The sequence below is a fragment of the Charadrius vociferus genome, unplaced genomic scaffold, assembly GCF_000708025.1.
Source record: "Charadrius vociferus isolate BGI_N301 unplaced genomic scaffold, ASM70802v2 scaffold183, whole genome shotgun sequence".
Taxonomy (NCBI): Eukaryota; Metazoa; Chordata; class Aves; order Charadriiformes; family Charadriidae; genus Charadrius; species Charadrius vociferus.
Window position 1 is genome coordinate 1,341,733 of NW_009648250.1, and position 17,011 is coordinate 1,358,743.

General features: G+C 44.2%; 1 protein-coding gene across 1 annotated transcript in view; it reads left to right on the forward strand.

The window, feature by feature from the left end:
* Positions 1-6,061: 6,061 nt before the first annotated feature.
* Positions 6,062-17,011, forward strand: part of SLC30A5 (solute carrier family 30 (zinc transporter), member 5) — a 133,609-nt gene continuing 122,659 nt past the window's right edge. The window contains exon 1 of the mRNA XM_009884285.1: positions 6,062-6,218. Coding sequence (XP_009882587.1) covers positions 6,062-6,218 — 157 coding nt within the window. The remainder of the gene's footprint in view (positions 6,219-17,011) is intronic.

Consider the following 17,011-nt stretch of genomic DNA (forward strand, 5'->3'; position numbering starts at 1 on the left):
GCAGCAGATTTGTTCAGTTGATTAATTTAATAGGTAGGAAGAGCAAACACAGTGAAAAATGGTTCAGCTGGGAAGGGGGAACAAATTTGTGCAACTTTTTTTAATAAAGAAAAAAAAAACACCTCACTTTCAGAAGTCCTCTCTCCCGGCTCAGGATTAGCTGTTTGGATAGAAGTACTTGCCAAAAATGACCTGAATTTATCAAGTGTTTTATCCTACCTATAGCTGAATGTTTTTGAAGAGTTTATGAGTGAAGGGCAGAAACAACGGCCCAGTTTAACTTCTCATCAGACTTGCGCAAGATCTGGATACAGCCATCTCCCACAACAGCACGGGTCTGGCGCCCCATCCCTCCTGCCGCACCAGGCAGTAGTTTTAAGCTCTCAGCAGCTAAGGAAGCCAGAAGTGCTTTGCAGCACCTCTGCACAGATTTGCACCCTGTCCGCAGCCCTCATGCCCTGCGGGCACCTCCTGCAGGCACAGTACCCGCCAGAGGGCAAGTGGGAAGTAATGTCTGAGCAGAAGCTGAGCTACGAAGCCTCAGGCTACATACTATGCTTGCAGACGGTAGCATACTTCTGCATGTCTGTAGCAGGAATAGCAGAAAAACAAGAAAGAAGGCAGCAAGCAAGCACTTGACCTGACTGAAAGATGAGGGAGAAATTTAGAGGTCACGAATTGCTTGAAAAGTTGTGATCAAAAAGGTTGTCTCCTGCTGTTTGCTTCCACCTGAGCTGAGGGTGGCAGGATCGTGGTAAACAGCAATTAACGACACCTGACTCCATTGCCTATTTTCTCCGACAGCAAACCACACATGCGGAAAACCTTTGGCCGCCCATGTGGGTCACGCTGGAATAACAACACGATGGGAATGGATGTCTCATGATGTTATTTATTGGGCTAAACATGCCAAGTAGTGCAAAGAGGCTTACACACTCAGGTCAGTTGTGTTGTTATTGCAGCTTGTACCACTCAAACAACTCCCCATGCACCACTTCAAAAGTTACCTGGCCCTGCCACATGACCTCCAAGCAAGCAAGCCAAGGTTTTTAACAATATCTATTTTCCTCTGTTTCACAGGTCACTGCTCGTTATAAACTGCCAGTGTTCTCCCAAAAGATTTATTGTGAAAGGCAGCATAGAAAACATTTGTGCAAAACTAACAACAAGCACATTGCTTCTGTTTAGGAGGGACTCTCCATGTGATGTAGGTGCAAAAAAATTTCTCCGCTTCAAACACACATTTTATCTATGCAAGATCATGGTCCCATAATGCCTTGCAGCATTTCAATGGCACTTACATAGAAAATTATTTGTTCACTTACAGAGCAAGCAAGACCAGGAGGCTAACTGCACTGATTCCAGGCAGTATTTTGCCAGTGCGAACTTGTGAACTGTTAGCAGCCAAATACTCTTCAAGATTTATGCAAGCCAGAGAACTACTACCTACCAGTTCAGGTCATATTTCTTCTTCTGTTCCTCTTTAAATTATGATCTTCCACAGGGCCAAGTTGCTTGCGCGTTTATTTTCTTTAACACAGCAAGCCTGCAGCTGGCAATAACTTTCCGGGTTGTCTGGCTGTGAACTTCGCATTTCAGCTCCTTCTGCGTTGCCCACTGTTGTTTCTAGTCGATGTCAGTCAAAACCCCAAACTGTGTTTCTCCCATCTCTTAGAGCAGAACTATTCTCATGCAGAACTCTACCAGTACAAACAATGCAACAATAATGGGGGGGGGGGGGGGGGAGGCCGATATAAAAATTTTTTGCTGGCATACATGATTTACTGCCCACTTAGTTAATCTCTATAAAATAGCACAGCTGAACGCCTTTAAGTTGCATGCATACAGATGACTAATTAAATACACAGTTAAATGGCTTGACCTGGCACAATTCTGACCATTAAAACTATTAAAGAAATAGAGCTTGCAGTTCCCTCAAGGCAAAGTCTTCCAATGAATAATTTTGGTGTTGCAGTGGCTTGGGGCACTTTGGGACGAACAGGGAGCTCACAAGCCAGAGGGACAGCCGGAACCTCAGGAACTGGCTACCTGACTCTATCTCTCAGCCCACGACCCTGGCTTCTTGCTCTGTGCCATCAAGACCAGGGGAGCAGGACAATGGAGACACTGGGAGTGGGGCAAAAGTTAAAAGAAATCAGCCAGAAGTACTAATTCATATTTTGGCAAAGTTTTAGCTGAATACAAGCCTTTCAGTATAATGGCTGTGTGCAATTGCAGTAGGGGACCAGCCAGCACCACAAATGCACATCCTTCTGCTCCTGTCCCTTGGCCCTCGGTGGTCCCAGCAGGACCTCTGGGACAGGTCAAGGGCATGATGTGACCAGGGCTGGGGTATCACAGCTGGCCACGCAGAACCCCTGCCAGCACCTGGCATCACCTTTGCAGGCTAAGCCATGGGCCTTCCTGGGCTGAAACTTCAGTCTGGCTTGGGCTGTTTGAATAACTACATTCTGGTGACAAGAAGGAGAGTTTCATTAAAACAGGAGCATCCTTGAAAGGATGTCAGTCTGTGCTTTCATTAGCTAGTTTTCTCTGCAGTTTCCATCCTGAAGAGTCTGCTGCTCACCCAAGTGTTCACTGCTGCTGTGTTCATGTGCACCAGGCTGGGGTAGGCACCTTGTTGTTGCTAAGTACAGTTTAGCCTCAGAAATTACTTCACTTCTACGTACTTAAACAGACCTAATTCTTCAACAGAAGTACTATTTCAAAAGAAGCAATTAAGAAGCTCTGCCATTGTGGCAAGGCACCTGCTTCTATCAAAACTTCATTTAGCTTATCGTTCTGCTTGACTTTCCGGAGTAATTTTTGAACAGGCAAGGTTGGTGTTTTTTTTGTTCTACTAAGAACATTTCTCTTTGAGAAATAACAGTATTAATTAGAAATGTTCTCATGTCACACAGTTTGTAAAACTGAGCTACCATGAAATTTGTGACTTTTTTCAGAGGACAGCGAGGTGAAGAACTCTCATTTTCACTCACTAATTACCAAGGGAAAGGAAGTATGACAGATGTAAAAATGTTACTGAACTTATAAAAGAGATAGCGAACTGTGCCATGTCTGCGAGGGTGATAATGGCATTAACAGACCCAAAGCCAAATGTCTTAACAAAGCTGTTGTAGCTGTTGCCTATATAAAACATGGACACCCAGGAGGAAATAAAGGCAAATGGAAGTCTGATTTATGTTTACTGAACTCAGCACGAAGCGTTGTTTTGATTTCATATGAAATTCACTCTTTCAGCAAACAATCGCACTAATAAATGAGGCATTGGCTGGAGGTTTGATTGACAGCAGCTTGCTGGGCTTCTTTGTAAACAGAAGGCATAGGGAAATAGGAATATATGTTTAGTTGCACACATTCCTATTTATTCACTTGCCTGCAAGGCTCAGGTAGCGAGGCTGTGGGTGGATATGCCAGCCACCAGCGCCCATCCCATGTCTCAGCTGCTGATGAAGACGCACGGTGTGGAGGTAGCCCTGGTACTGCTCCACTGCAAGTACTGGCAGTGGCTGGTTTTCATGGGGATTTGGCAGATACAACCTCCCAACATACTTTTGAAATCAGAACTTCTGTAAATGTTGGCACTTGGTGAAACTACCAGCTAAACCACGGCCAGCAAGCATTTTCCCCTGCTTTCCCATCTCAGGGTAAGCCGACTATTTTTCTTCAGTGGCAGGGTGTTGACTCTAGCCATCCCAATGACGGGGCCAAGCTTGGCCGTAAGGGCACGGTGCACGAGGACCCTCTTTGAAATATTTAGCAGTGACATGTCAGGTGAGGACAGCCCACAGCAGCGGTTTCTCTGCACATGGGCAGAGCAACAGCAGCTGCAGCTGCAGAGTCACCTGAGGCCGAAAGCACTGGGTCTGTTATAGACCACATGCAGCATTTTGAGTTACATCCTGAAGTGAGCTGACATCCAGTATAAAGTATGTGGAGCCTTTATACTTTTATGGGTCTGCCTTTTTTACAAGCATCCACTTAATCCTTTCAACAGAAAACTCTGTCCTTGATGTTCTGGGCACTGCACAGCCGAAACATTTATTCCTGCCAGCTTTACCGCTGCTCTGATAGCTCCAGAGACTTTTTTCCAAATGTGCTTAGTCTTTTCTCAGAAACATAATAAAAGGTACTTCATAGAAAATATTTATCTCTGAAACAGCCTGGGTTAATGTGAGTAACAGAAAAGCTGAGAACGACGAGGGAAAAAAAGCTTTCATAAGCCTCACATGAGGCCACAGACTCACCAGAAGGCAATGGGTTGGAGCTGACATTGATCTTCTTCCAGCTCAATGCCCAATCCTCGGTTTATAAGCGGGAATTAAGGATCCCGTGAGAGGCTTCCCCTGGGCACAAGAGGGCCCTGGACCAGAGCCAGAAAAGATCCTGATGTCTGCAGGTAGAAACCATCCTCTGCAGCTTCCCAGATAAGATAATGATATTACTGACTAGCCTGGGAACAGGAGCAATATCTCATTAGCTATATGGCCAATGGCAGCTATGTGTCACATCACAATGGCGTGCCCCACTAAAGACCAGAGGCATTTGTGTGCAAAACCTTGTGATTCACAGGTTTGGTATCCATCCTTCCTTTCACCAGAATGGTTGAAAATATGTAAATACATGAATCATATTCATGGGTATGTTCACAAGACATTGATGAACAGCAGTCGGTAAATATTTGCAGGAGTGTTTGCATCAAAAGTGGCTTTCTGTTTATTGTCTGAATTGTGTCTTAATTGAACATTTATTAATATTAGCTGGAGATTCGTGAATGTAAACAGACTATATGTGATGGTTATCCTCTGATCAGGAAGCTGACACAGCGCTGCGGTACTGAAGTGAGAAGAAATTAATACCAGACATTCACACTTACCTTTCTTTGGAGGCCCTTCCTGATTGCGTCTCTTTGCATGTATGGCTCATAGGAGGCGAAACATAAACAACTCCACAAAAACCTGACTTCACGGGGGATAATTTGCAAACAGAAATTGGACTGCATTTTTTAAATAAGTTGTGTCTAGTTCAACTGTGAATAGTTGCCTGACTAATAATAACTGGCCAACACAGATCAAATAGCAAGTATCATATTCAGTCATGAATCCAGTCTAAAAATAATACCCTTAAAACCTTCTGGGAGCAAACTCCAATATATTCGAAGGAATCACAATTGCCTCTTGGACAATCTGGGAACAGAAAATGAGACAAAATGTGCTGAATAAATTATTCACTGTGAATTATCCCCTTGACTCTAGCTTTGACAAGATACTTCTTAGGGAAGTCCCTTTATAAATAGATAATGTAGAGCTACATATCAGAAAAAAAAAAAAGGGGGTCTATTAAAAGCCTTATTTTAACAATGAAGAGCCCTGAATTTTCTGCAGAGCCAAAGTTTATTTAATGACTATTTCAAGGAATGAAGGGAAGAAAGTAGTACTGAAAAAAAACACAGTGGTTTTTTTCACTGCATCTTTTCTTCACCTTTTAATCTCTCCCTGTTCCCTTCTCACTCACCCACAGTGAGACCCCCATATTATTGGTTCTAGATTTGGCATAGTTCCAAGTCACAATTTCTGTTTGATGCTTTTGTTTTTCCCGGTTTGCATGATTTTGCTGATTTCCCTCTCTGGCAACTGCTTTGGGCTTTTTCCAGAGTATTTATATCTCCCAACTTTTTCTCTACCAGTTAAATTTTAGTTTGGTCTCACACGCAGAATCATGAAGAACAAGAAATGCCACAATTTATCGCAGTACATTTTAAGATTTTTGCTATAAAGTAGTAATTCCAAAAGTGCATTAGGTTGAATATGGATTGGAAAATATAGCACGGTGAAGAGCTGACATGGAGTTGTGCCTCATTAACACGTCTTCTTATAGCTACGTATGCTTTTGTGCCGCCCACAAGGCTCTGGGGCTCCAGGCGAGGGAGGCTGGAGCAGAAGGGGAACCGTTCCCGCAAGTGAGGAGCGAGGGGTATGGCATGTGGCGTGCTGGCCGCCAGAGCGAAAGGCATCTCACGCACCTGCTTTACGGCTGCGGCATGCCGCAAGCTCGCATTGACATGGTCCAGCTTGTGGCATACCGCAGGGCGAGGGAAGGCATGCGAGACGCCGCGACCCCGGCCACGCGCATGCCGCCGGCCAGGGCCCCGAGCCTCCTCACTTTCCCGACCCTGCCAGCTGCTGACAAGCAGCCGGGTCAGATGGAAAGTTCAAGGGAGACGTTTTGTGATCTTTCACCTACTTGTCGGCTATATCTTTAGGAAAAGGAAGGTGAAAGACACTTAATCTAGACCATAAACTAATATGCCACATTATTAATACAAGATGTGCTACTGGGGATTTCAGCTTAGTATTTTATGGTGGTAGCACAGCTATGTCAGCCTTCATTGGGTGAACAGTGTGGTTGGTGGACAACCCCACAAAACTCACATCAACTATACAGGAATTGCAGCAGTTGGTCACAAGATGAAGCAGCCCATTATACTCAAACACCAGGCCCACACATGTTCGGAGAAGATGTGGAAAAGTCTGTCACAGGAGAAAATAATGTGAAAAGACCACTGTTTTATAAAGATGTGGCTGACTGCAGGAGGAGGGTAGCAGCAGAAGCACTCTTCAAATTGAACTTCTGGTGGCACTCCCACAGGAGCACCAGCTCACCTGCCTGCCTCTCCTAAAGGGGAGGAAGCAGTTCATTTTCTGTAATATGTATTTGTCGGGCAAAAGGGGTATAGGAGCTTCCTACATTGATAGACACCCTCACAAACACCAGGCATTGCCCCATCTCATTCCTGAGTCTTCAGCAAGGGGAAGGCTGGTCCAGCATGGTGCCTGGCAGCCAGGAGATGCATCCTCTGCTGGAGATGCACCCAAAACAGGTGTCAGACGTTTCATGACACTCATCTGATTTCATCTTGGTCTTTCCTTGTCTAACTTTCACTTCTTAGGGTGTGTCAGAGCTCAGTAGGCCCAGAACTGGAGAAGAAAAAAAACCCACAGGTGTTTTTTGCCTACAAATGCCACCCTGCATTAAGAATGAGAAGGGTTGTGTGAATGATGGGGAGGTAGGGACCGAGGGGTTGCACATGCCTCACTGGCAGGAAGGAAGGGCTCACTCTATACATTACTGATGGAGAGAGTGGGGGTCTGCCATTTCTGAACTGCAGACCTCAGCCCATGGCAGATGTTTAATACCTCTGGTTTCTTCTTTACTGCAGTACCGAGCTTGCTGGAGCAATCGCTGGTGAACCAAGCTAGCCCAGGCTTCCCTGCACTGCACTGCGCTGAATGCCCAACAATTTCTTCCACTTATTCTTGTATTCAGTTAATTCTTGTATTCAGTTAATTCTTGTTTCTGTCTCTGCCACACCAGGACTTGTCTCACACCCAGAAGGACACACCATCCAGTTGACCAGAGAAGAAGAGCAGGCTGGGTTTGGTCTCCTGCTTGTGACTGGGCCATGAGAAGCTGGAGGAGGCAAAGGATGAACTCCGGCTTCTCTTAAAACAACTGTGATCGTTTCATCCCCTATTCCAGACCCACAGCTTTTCCCACATGCTGGCGACAGTAGGACGTTGCAGCGGGTTTTCAATGTCGTTTAGTTGCTAGAGCTTGCTATTCTGGTGTCTCAGCTAAATCCTCACCCAAGACAAGCCTGCAGATCCACCCTGTGAATAACGCAGCTAAACGGGGAGCCGTTCTTAATGCAGCAAGAGCGATGACGGCTGTGATGTGGGAGGAAGCAGTTATATATGTTGATTCTCCTAAAACAGACCAAGAGGACAAGCTGTTCAAGCCAGTGCTGCTCTGATCTATAAAGAGAGTGATTACACCCAGGGTTCCCTCAGCACTGACAGAATGGGAGTATTTACAACCCTCACCTTGAGTTACCTGAGGAGATACCATATGAGTGCCTACGGCCACCACTCTGCTTCACCCCTGGCCGTGCTGCTGGGTGCCCCCAGCTCACAGTCTGTCTGCCGATGTGAACATGCTGGTATGTACTGGAAATCCAAGTCCTGACCGCCGTTGCATACCACCAGCCCCCAGATTCAAAATTCAAAGGACCCAGGAGGGAAAGAAGAAGAGTCAGCAGGATGCTGCCCAGTGGATGCTGCAGCCGCTCGGCACCTGAGAAGTTGGCTGCATGGCACCGCTCCAGCATAATTGGGTGCCTCTCCTGCCTTTTCCACCTCAGTCTGGCTGGAGCAGGGCTGGCTCTGGCCCTGGCCAGTGGCACAGACATCCCCCTGCAACCCCTACGGCTCTCCACAGCCCTGGCCATGCCAACAGCAGGACCAGCCTTCTTGCTTGCCAGCTAACGCTGCCTGTGCTTGCAGGACCTTCTTGAAGCAAGACAAGACTCCTATGTTTCTTTCCCTTCCTTCCCTTCCACAGCAGCATACATTTTTCATGAAATCTAATTATTATAATTTTTAAATGACTGCTGACTTGCCTGTGAGCCCATTGCCACTCTACAGATATTGCCTTTCTTCTGTGTTTCATGGCCATATTTTTCTGGATCCTATTCTTTATTTCTTAACCCAAGAAGCAATACATCAATGCTACTATGTGAAAAACAGCAAAACATGATGCCTCAGCTGTTCGCAGTGTATGATGAGCAAGAGAAAGAGAGGAAAGAAGTCAGAGGGATATCACTTTGAAAGCTGAGGAAATACTGCTAAAAACTCAGTCTTTCATATGCACCTCATCTCCCTGGAGCAGCCAGTGTCATTTTACACACTGTCACTAACAGCCCAGATAACCTGTATCCAGCAGCCACAGTGAGTCCCTACAGAGGGGAGCCCTGGGCATTCCATAGCCACCCTGTGGGACCGATAGCCTCCCTGCAACACCGGGGCGGGGGCAGGGGTGTATGTGCCCTGGCTAGAAACACAGGTCTTGAAAATAGGGGAGTCCCAAGGTCAGCGTTGCGGCTGCCAGGTGTATTCCCAGAGTCCCAGGCAGTGTGCTTGCACTCCCAGGATCAGTTGGAAGGAAAAGGAGATGGAGTGCCTTTTTGCCCTATTGATGTGGGATCTGCTGGGATGGGAAAGTGACACTGCATACAGAAATCAGTGTCCTCTCACTCTCCTCGTCCTTCCACAGGCCAAGTGTCCAGGGAGGTCATGTTGTGTTCCAGGGAAGAGCTGAGACAAGGAGTCTCATTGGTATTGAAAAAAAAATGAAACAAAGACAAGATTGAAATGACAAAATAACATCCTTAGACTCTTCATCTCCTTCCTCTCTTCCCCTCCCACATATTACTCCATTAGGTTTTCCAATAAAATGAGATATTATTTGTCCCCTGCAGATCTCCAGACACAACACTCAGCATTTCTGATGATCTCATAGCAGTCTCCAGAGCAAACAATAATTGCCACAGAATTCACCAATTTTTGCTAGAATCATTCCCTTGTCATTCAGCATCCGGAGAATCAAATCATGGCTCTGAAGCAGCACAAGGACCGCAGAGATGCCCCTCCTTCCACTTTGTTGTTCAGGGCTGCAGCTCCACTGCCAAAAGGGCAGGGCACTCTTTCTCTCTCCATTCCCGTTTGTGGCATCCCATCCCTCCCAGTCCTGCCTAGCTGCAAGCAGGGAGTGCAAACCTCTTTTTAATATTTTAATGATACAGAACCAAGTCAGGGACTTGCCACCTTTGAACTCTGTGGGAACGCTGGTATGAATACAGGAGGCTTCATACCAGGAGATGTGAATCCAGGTTAAATGTGCTTGCCCCTCCTCACTGGCAGTCCATGAGAAAATCAGATCTTCAGAAAAAACAAAGAACTTACAACAAAACTCTGCTCACCATATCTCAGCTTCCAAAGACTTTATTTTCAGAAACAAGAGAGTGATATGTTGATACGCTTTAAACTGCATGAATTTAGTTACCATTTTCACTAATTAGTAAAATAAATTTTATGTGCCCCAAGATGTGCATTATTCAATCAATGTCAAATAAGGCTGTCAGAGAAACTCTTCCAGCTCATTGACACATTAATTATACCTTTTCAGACTGCAACAATTTCAAAATTGAAAGTTTTTTCAAAATTGAAATTTCTGAGAGCCGCGTTTGTCTGATCTTCACTAGACTAGTAGAAGTCTTGGGTCAGACCTGTAGTGTTTCGATCTCATCTCTCTTCAGCCACAGGCAATAAAGGACTAAATAAAGGAAGAAATACTGATCACAGGGAAATGATTGGGAAGCTACACTGGAAAATAAGCCAACTCTCTAAATACATTAGAGTTTAAATAGGAGTACTGGATGAACCAGTTTTTTGGTTCATTGGTCAAGACAAGAAATTACCTCTGGCTTGACCCAAGTATATATTTTTTGGTTTTTTTCCCACTGAAATTAACATTTAAAAGAATGATGTCTCCTGGATAAAGCAATGACTTTGATATTGAGCATGTTGACATTTTTGTGCTTTACTTGGACTTTTACAAGTCAACAGGAAGCGGAAGTCGGTGTTTCTGTCCCGCAGGAGGAGGTTGGCGGTGCTTCGTCCCCAGCTCTGGCCAGCTCTGCCCTGCTGTGGCGCACAGGCCCTGCCACGCTTCCCCACAGAATGCACAGGCACTTCTCCCCATGCTTTCACTCCATAAACAGAGATAATTGTCATTTGCTCTTCCAGGTGAACTTGGTGTTCTTGTCAGCTCAAGTATACTGCTTTTTAAGGGTGGGAAAGGTTTTTACACTAAGTGTGTGCTCATGACATGTGAGGGAGTTGAACTGGGCAAGGGGCTTCACCCAGAAGGGGCTTCACCCAGAAGGGGCAACTTTATGTTCAAGAACATAAAGCAGAAGAAAATGGAGACTGAACAGTGGAAAAAAAGATTCAGTTGATATTATGGCAAGCCCAGTCCCTTGGGTCAAATGAGCACGGGTTACAACACACTCTGCATAGCACAGGGAATAGTTAGGCATTAGCAGAAGGATGGGATACAGTATGTAGATGTTTGACATTTCACATCTCTGCGATGCTATGAAACCCTTCTCTGGAACAGTTTAATAAGCCAGAATTACTATTGCACTTCCCCACGAAAATGCAAGAGCATTTTCCTGCTAAACTTGTCTGGAAGAGAAATAGTCCCTCTGAACACATCACAGGAGACAGCAAAAGTTGAAACTTTAGCCACAACGTTGTCAAAGTATAAAAGTTAAACAACTTTTTTAGGTTTTTTGCCATGTGTTGAAGACATATGAAGCTGTTCCTCAAAATAGCTTGCCTGTACACTTTGTAACACATGCTGGAATTTCCCTTCTCCTCCTCCACGCTCATTTCACCTCTAAATTCAAACATTGATGAGCACAAACTGTACAAGGCTGTGATATTATAGTAATACTTCGGAGAATTCTATTGTGTAGCTAAAAATACGTATGTTCAAAAAGATACTTAAATTAATGTGGTAGGTTTGCAGATCACTTTGTGATGTACGTTGCCCTCTTTGTATTGTAGCATTTATAGAGTTTTTTAGACAAATATTTTTCCCAACAGGTACAACAGGGTAAAGTCATGCTGCTAACACCATCATTCATTCAATTAATTACTTCAAGGGACCTTTTAAAAATCCTACATCCCATTACTCAGGCATTAGTTTCTTCAATCTGCTTGGGAACCGAAGCCAGCGAGCTGGAAATGACATGCATGCCAGAAAATGAGAACATCTCTGACTATAAGCACCTAGCAGCCCCTCTGACTTAGAGATTTGCACTTTAGCATTATTGGTCTTTACAACCATTTATATTTTATTAGGGAATCCTAAATTTCTCAGAAACTAGAACAGGTTAGCCAGTGTTAGCCAGGATGTATTGTACAGTTGCAAACACTATCTGTTAACTCTGAAGGAATTGTGCTCCAGGTCTTACCCTATTCATTCTTAGAGTCACAAGCTTTGGGGTTTCCCTTGTTCAGACAAATTTTTACCTGGTTGTTACTTAATAGGGTCATCTGCCTTTAGCAGTCCCTGTCTAAAAAAATGTCTTTTTCCTCTAGCCAGTGCTTTGCATAGCTTTTGCTGTATCTTTAATCGCATAAGTATTATTAAAGTAGTCTCGAGGTTTAGTTGCTTTGACTGGCCTGTCTATATCTATAAATGACTATCAGGTTTCGAAAGACATAGTTCATATGTATCTTCCTTTAAATGTCACTGCCATCAGCACTTTGGCCATCCAGGTACACGGTACTAATTTTTTTTTTTCTTTTCTTCCTTATAAATGTCACTGCCTCTTTTGATGAATTTGTTGTTGTTGTGCACTGCCGGTGTGGCAGCAGAGCTGGTCACACTGCTTCGCTCCCAGCTTCAGTCCTGCCCTACCGCGGCAAAGGCCACCGAGTCCCCAGCAGCACCGTTAGCCCAGCCAGAAGGGGCAAGCTTCTGGGATGCGGCTACTGATATCAACCACCAAACACAGGTTGCCGCCATCACCCATCCTTCAAGCCACACTGTGTATTTAAGAGATAAGGGCTAAGCAGTCAATGTATTCCCTGAGTCTTAGTCTCTCTGCTTGGAGGATTTGCAGTAAAGCTACCACTTATTGGCGATATTGATTGACTGTTTTGATACTGATAGCCCCTTAAGATCAGCTGCTGCGTTCACATAAGCTGTCACAAGGCACCAGGAAGAAATGTCAGTCTCCATCAACCTGGGCTGGCTGGTAACCAGTAAACTAAATGTGGAAATTTGTATGTCCTGACTACTCAGCCCACGTGTTGCCCAGGTCCTCAAAATAGCGTCTAAATGTGCTGGATGTGTAAAAATATACTATTTCTATGATTCTGTGATTTCACTTGGGTGTTTAACTGGGCGAGGGGACTTGTGCCAATTCATTTAGGAGCTTCTTGAAAAAATCTCATGCAACTTTTGAATAGAAATTGAGGAGGAGAAAAGGGGAAAAGCCGGTCAGAGTCAGAGCCCCAGGGCTCTCAGCCGTGCTGCGCGCTTTGCCGCTCTGAGGCCAGCAGTCATGCCTGAAGTCTTTTCTACATTTTGCGCTGATATAAAGCAAAGCTAAATTTTGCTGCACCATTTCTCCATGCTCATTCTTTCTTGAAAGTAGCCACTAAAATACAGGTTATTACCTGAATGTTATACTCACTATGAAAACAAAATCATTCTTTTGCATGAATCCAGAGGAGAAAAATTCCTCAGTTTAGCTAGACGTGTGGCCAGCTCTATTCAATTGCTGTGGCTATCAGGAAATGGTGCCTAGGTCTACATGCCTGATACAAGGTGAGAACTTCACCTTCCTTTCACAGCTAGTGGAGATGTTCAGGAGAGTGTGGGGTAACCGCAGAACACCAGATCACAAGACGAATGTCCTGAGGAGGCAAAGTAAAGAAGGCAAGCACCAGTCTTGACTTCCTTGGTTTAATAGAAGATTTAGTTGGCATGTACAGATCAGAGGTGAATTTACAGTGTCTTTGCAAGCGAACTGCCTGGCATAGACGGCTTCATGGATTCACTGCTGTCATTGTCCACATTCTGAAAGAAAAAAATATTTTTGGCTATGTTGTTGGAGCTTTCCAAAAGTATTCAGTCATTGACTCAACAACCTATTGGCTTTGGATTGGCAATGATGCAAAGAAGGCCAAGAGTTTTTTGTCTTTTTTTTTTTTAATGCCCAAACCCCAAAAAAACCTATTGACCAATATCTAAACCTTTATGGCTAAAAGGGCAGTACTGACAAACTTCTCGCACCTTCTAATGAGATTACTTCCACCTTCCTGTAGAATTTAGAGGGAGACCAATTTTAAGCTACCTTTGGTGAGGTGCCATTTTTAACAGAGTATCTTCCTTAATATGGATAGTAATGTTTAGAAAGAGAGACTGTTTTCATTATGGGTACTGGACTTCCAGATGTTACCTCTAAGTCAAAACAAGGGCCACTGAGGAGATCAAGTGAGTGAAGCACTCCAGCTAAAGCTCTTTTAAGACACTTCACAGTGTATCTGGATCACAGTATTTCATACATTAGTCACAATATTTCCCTCCACTCCAAATAAGCATAATCTTAGTAGGAAAATAAACACTAATGTTCCCACATAGGTCTGTTGCTGTATACAAGTGAAACCAGGATGTGCACTGGATTAAGTTATCTGAGTTTCCAAATGTTCCACTCTAAATCTCAGTCAGCTACTTTGCTGCACGTCTGTCTTATTTTCCATACTGGTTCATTCACCTACCGTTCTTGTGCATTTACACTATCATTTGCAGAGTTTTGGAAGCCATCCCTAATAACACATCTGGTATTCTTGAAGATATTTTGTCCTGGCACCTCCAATGTTAGCAGCCACCTAGACATCAAAGGTTTGTATTTGGCACAAGCAACTGTGCAACCAAATGAGTTGCTTAGAAATTCACAATACCAGGCAACAGTATTAAAACTGCTGTTGGATACAAAGTTTGTGAAAAGTTTAGAACCAAATATTACTATACAAAAGAGCATTTTCATAACACTTAATTGGGAATGCAAACACAGCTTACATGAAAGCTTTGAAAGTAGCTGATGGGGTCCTACATTTACATAGCTGTAGTCTATTAAAACCTTCTCCCATCAAAAAGCAAAATGAAGCTGCTAGTGCTGTTCTCTTAAAAAAGCATTTTGTAGTATTATTATTATTATCATAGTTCAGAATGAATGTGAGTCTGAAATCCCCTGGTACAATGCAGAGCGATCGCACTATCGTGACCTTCCCTGGCAATGCCAATTATCTGAGCTCACAAATTTTACAGCATACCCATGGGAAGACCATAAGTTCGGGCCACTGCTGCCTTTGTAAAAACGAATATTTTCTAGTTTGGAGACTTTATTACATACAGCACAGAAAAAACATGTGCATTTCGTACTAGCATCAACAGAAAATCTGTGCATCCTGCTGCACATAAAGGCCTTCGGGAATGTATAATTCAACCTGCAGTTCTCTTTGAGCTGCATTACATTCAGACTTAGTTGTGTCTTATTCAAGGCACTGTACATCTCTCTTACTTCTCCCTTCTCTGCTACACAATTTCCTTCTGATTCTCCCACTGCACTTTTTAACCCACGTGGCCTTTGGCTGTAGCATTAGGGAACCTTTCTGGCTACCCTGAAATTTTATCTCATTAGCCTTTTAGTGAACCAAGAAGAGTCTGGAGCTGTAAGGATGCTCCTTTCTCTCAAGCCTGCTTAGATCAAATAGACACATGTGTTTGCTTGCACTTGCCAGTTCAGGTTCTCTGCTTCTATTATTGCTGACTCTGCTGAGCACCACCAGGCAGGATGCTCTGTCTAGTTTCAGAAAGACGCATAATGTTGCCATAGCTAGACAAAAGAGCCTAAAGTTTTGGAAGAATCCACCTGAGGACCTTTTCTGTCACCTGCTGACCCTGCTATACAGCATTAGACAAAACTCTGCAAAAGTAGAAGTAACTCCTTTTGATGATGCAGAAAGAATGCTGGCACGTGTGTGGAAAAAAGATCCAAATTCTCCAGCCGTATTTCTAATAACATGTGCATCTAAGAGAAACAGCTCCCAGTACTGTGATACCAGATTCACTGTACTGCAAATATCTATAACAAACACAGCATCTCCGTAACACTCTACAGAAAACAACCATAACCGTTCCCATTCACCTGCCTCCTCCTGCATGCACAGGAGAGAAGGTGAGTTTTGCAGGCTCACTGGAAGGCTGAAGTCTGGGACAGCAGTGAAGAAGTGAGCCCAAGGTCAGTGATGGGGTGCAGAGAGGCGCTTGCCAGCACTACTCCTGTCTTGACTTGAGCTTGAGTCTTCAGTTGTCCAAATTATGTATGGCTCCTGCCCAGTCTACGCGCTCCCTCTCCTTTCTGGGCTGCCGGAGGGGCTGGTGCGTGCCAGGGAGTGAGTCAGAGACCCACTGAGATATGCAGCCAGACCTGTGACACTGAAGTGATCCGGTGCACACCACTACAGACATAGGGACGCTCATTTAGGCACAAAGCCTTAAATAACCTGGTCCCTAGGTTGTTCAAAGGTTGTGCGTGAACACTGGCCCGCTGGTGCATTTGCACTTATCCATGAGATTCGCTGTGTAATGAGGCAGTGACATGCTGAGAAACAGTCTCCGTGTCAGGGTGATTTACCCTCTGAAGGGACTCTAAACTCACAATATATTTGTGCTTTAATAGGGGCTCTTATGAAAGGGAGAGCAAATTCGCAAAATCAAAATGAAGGAAGAAAGACACGCAATGCTTTTAGCACTGTATAAATAAAAAAAAAAAGTCAGAAAAGCGTAACCAAATGTAGTTCCCTAGTCAAATTTGCAAAATCCATAAAGCAATAGCAGGTGTTTAACACAGTGCACTGACGATACAGAGCAGGAATATTACAATGCGTTACATCTGTGCCATGTGGTTGTGTTGATAGTAATGCTTGGGTCTACCTTTTTGGCTCCTAAGCTGCTGTTACCACTCCACCTTCTGAACTGCATGGCTGTAGATGTTTAAATTTAATGCAGAGGAGGGCTGTCAGTCGTGCAATGTTTCTGAGTTTGACAGCCTGCACAATTCACATCAGGATTTTCTTTTTCTGTACAGTAGCTGCTAACAGGAACATAACAACCTCCTACTGGTTTTGTGCATGTTTAGTCTCCGAACAGCAGGAAGACGTTGATGAGTGATGAATAGAAGCTCCTTTTCTATTGCTCTGAAACTCCGTCAGTGTACTTGTACTTTAAATTATGGAACAGTATTCCCTCTGTCTGATACCCTGTAGTTAGTGAACCTGCACATGGGATGCAATGTAAATGGAAGAAGCTGGACAAAAGCTAGATATAAGCATTTCACATGCTATGAGTTCATTAGAAAAGTCAAAAGCATGACATCAAATTATTGCAGCTTGGTTTGTAACCCCCACCTAAAACTATCAGTCACTAAAAAATGGCCAGGGTAGAGACACACATTTCACCTACCTAAGAAACAGTGGGCAGTACAGAATCTGTGCATTTTTGGTGCTTCAGC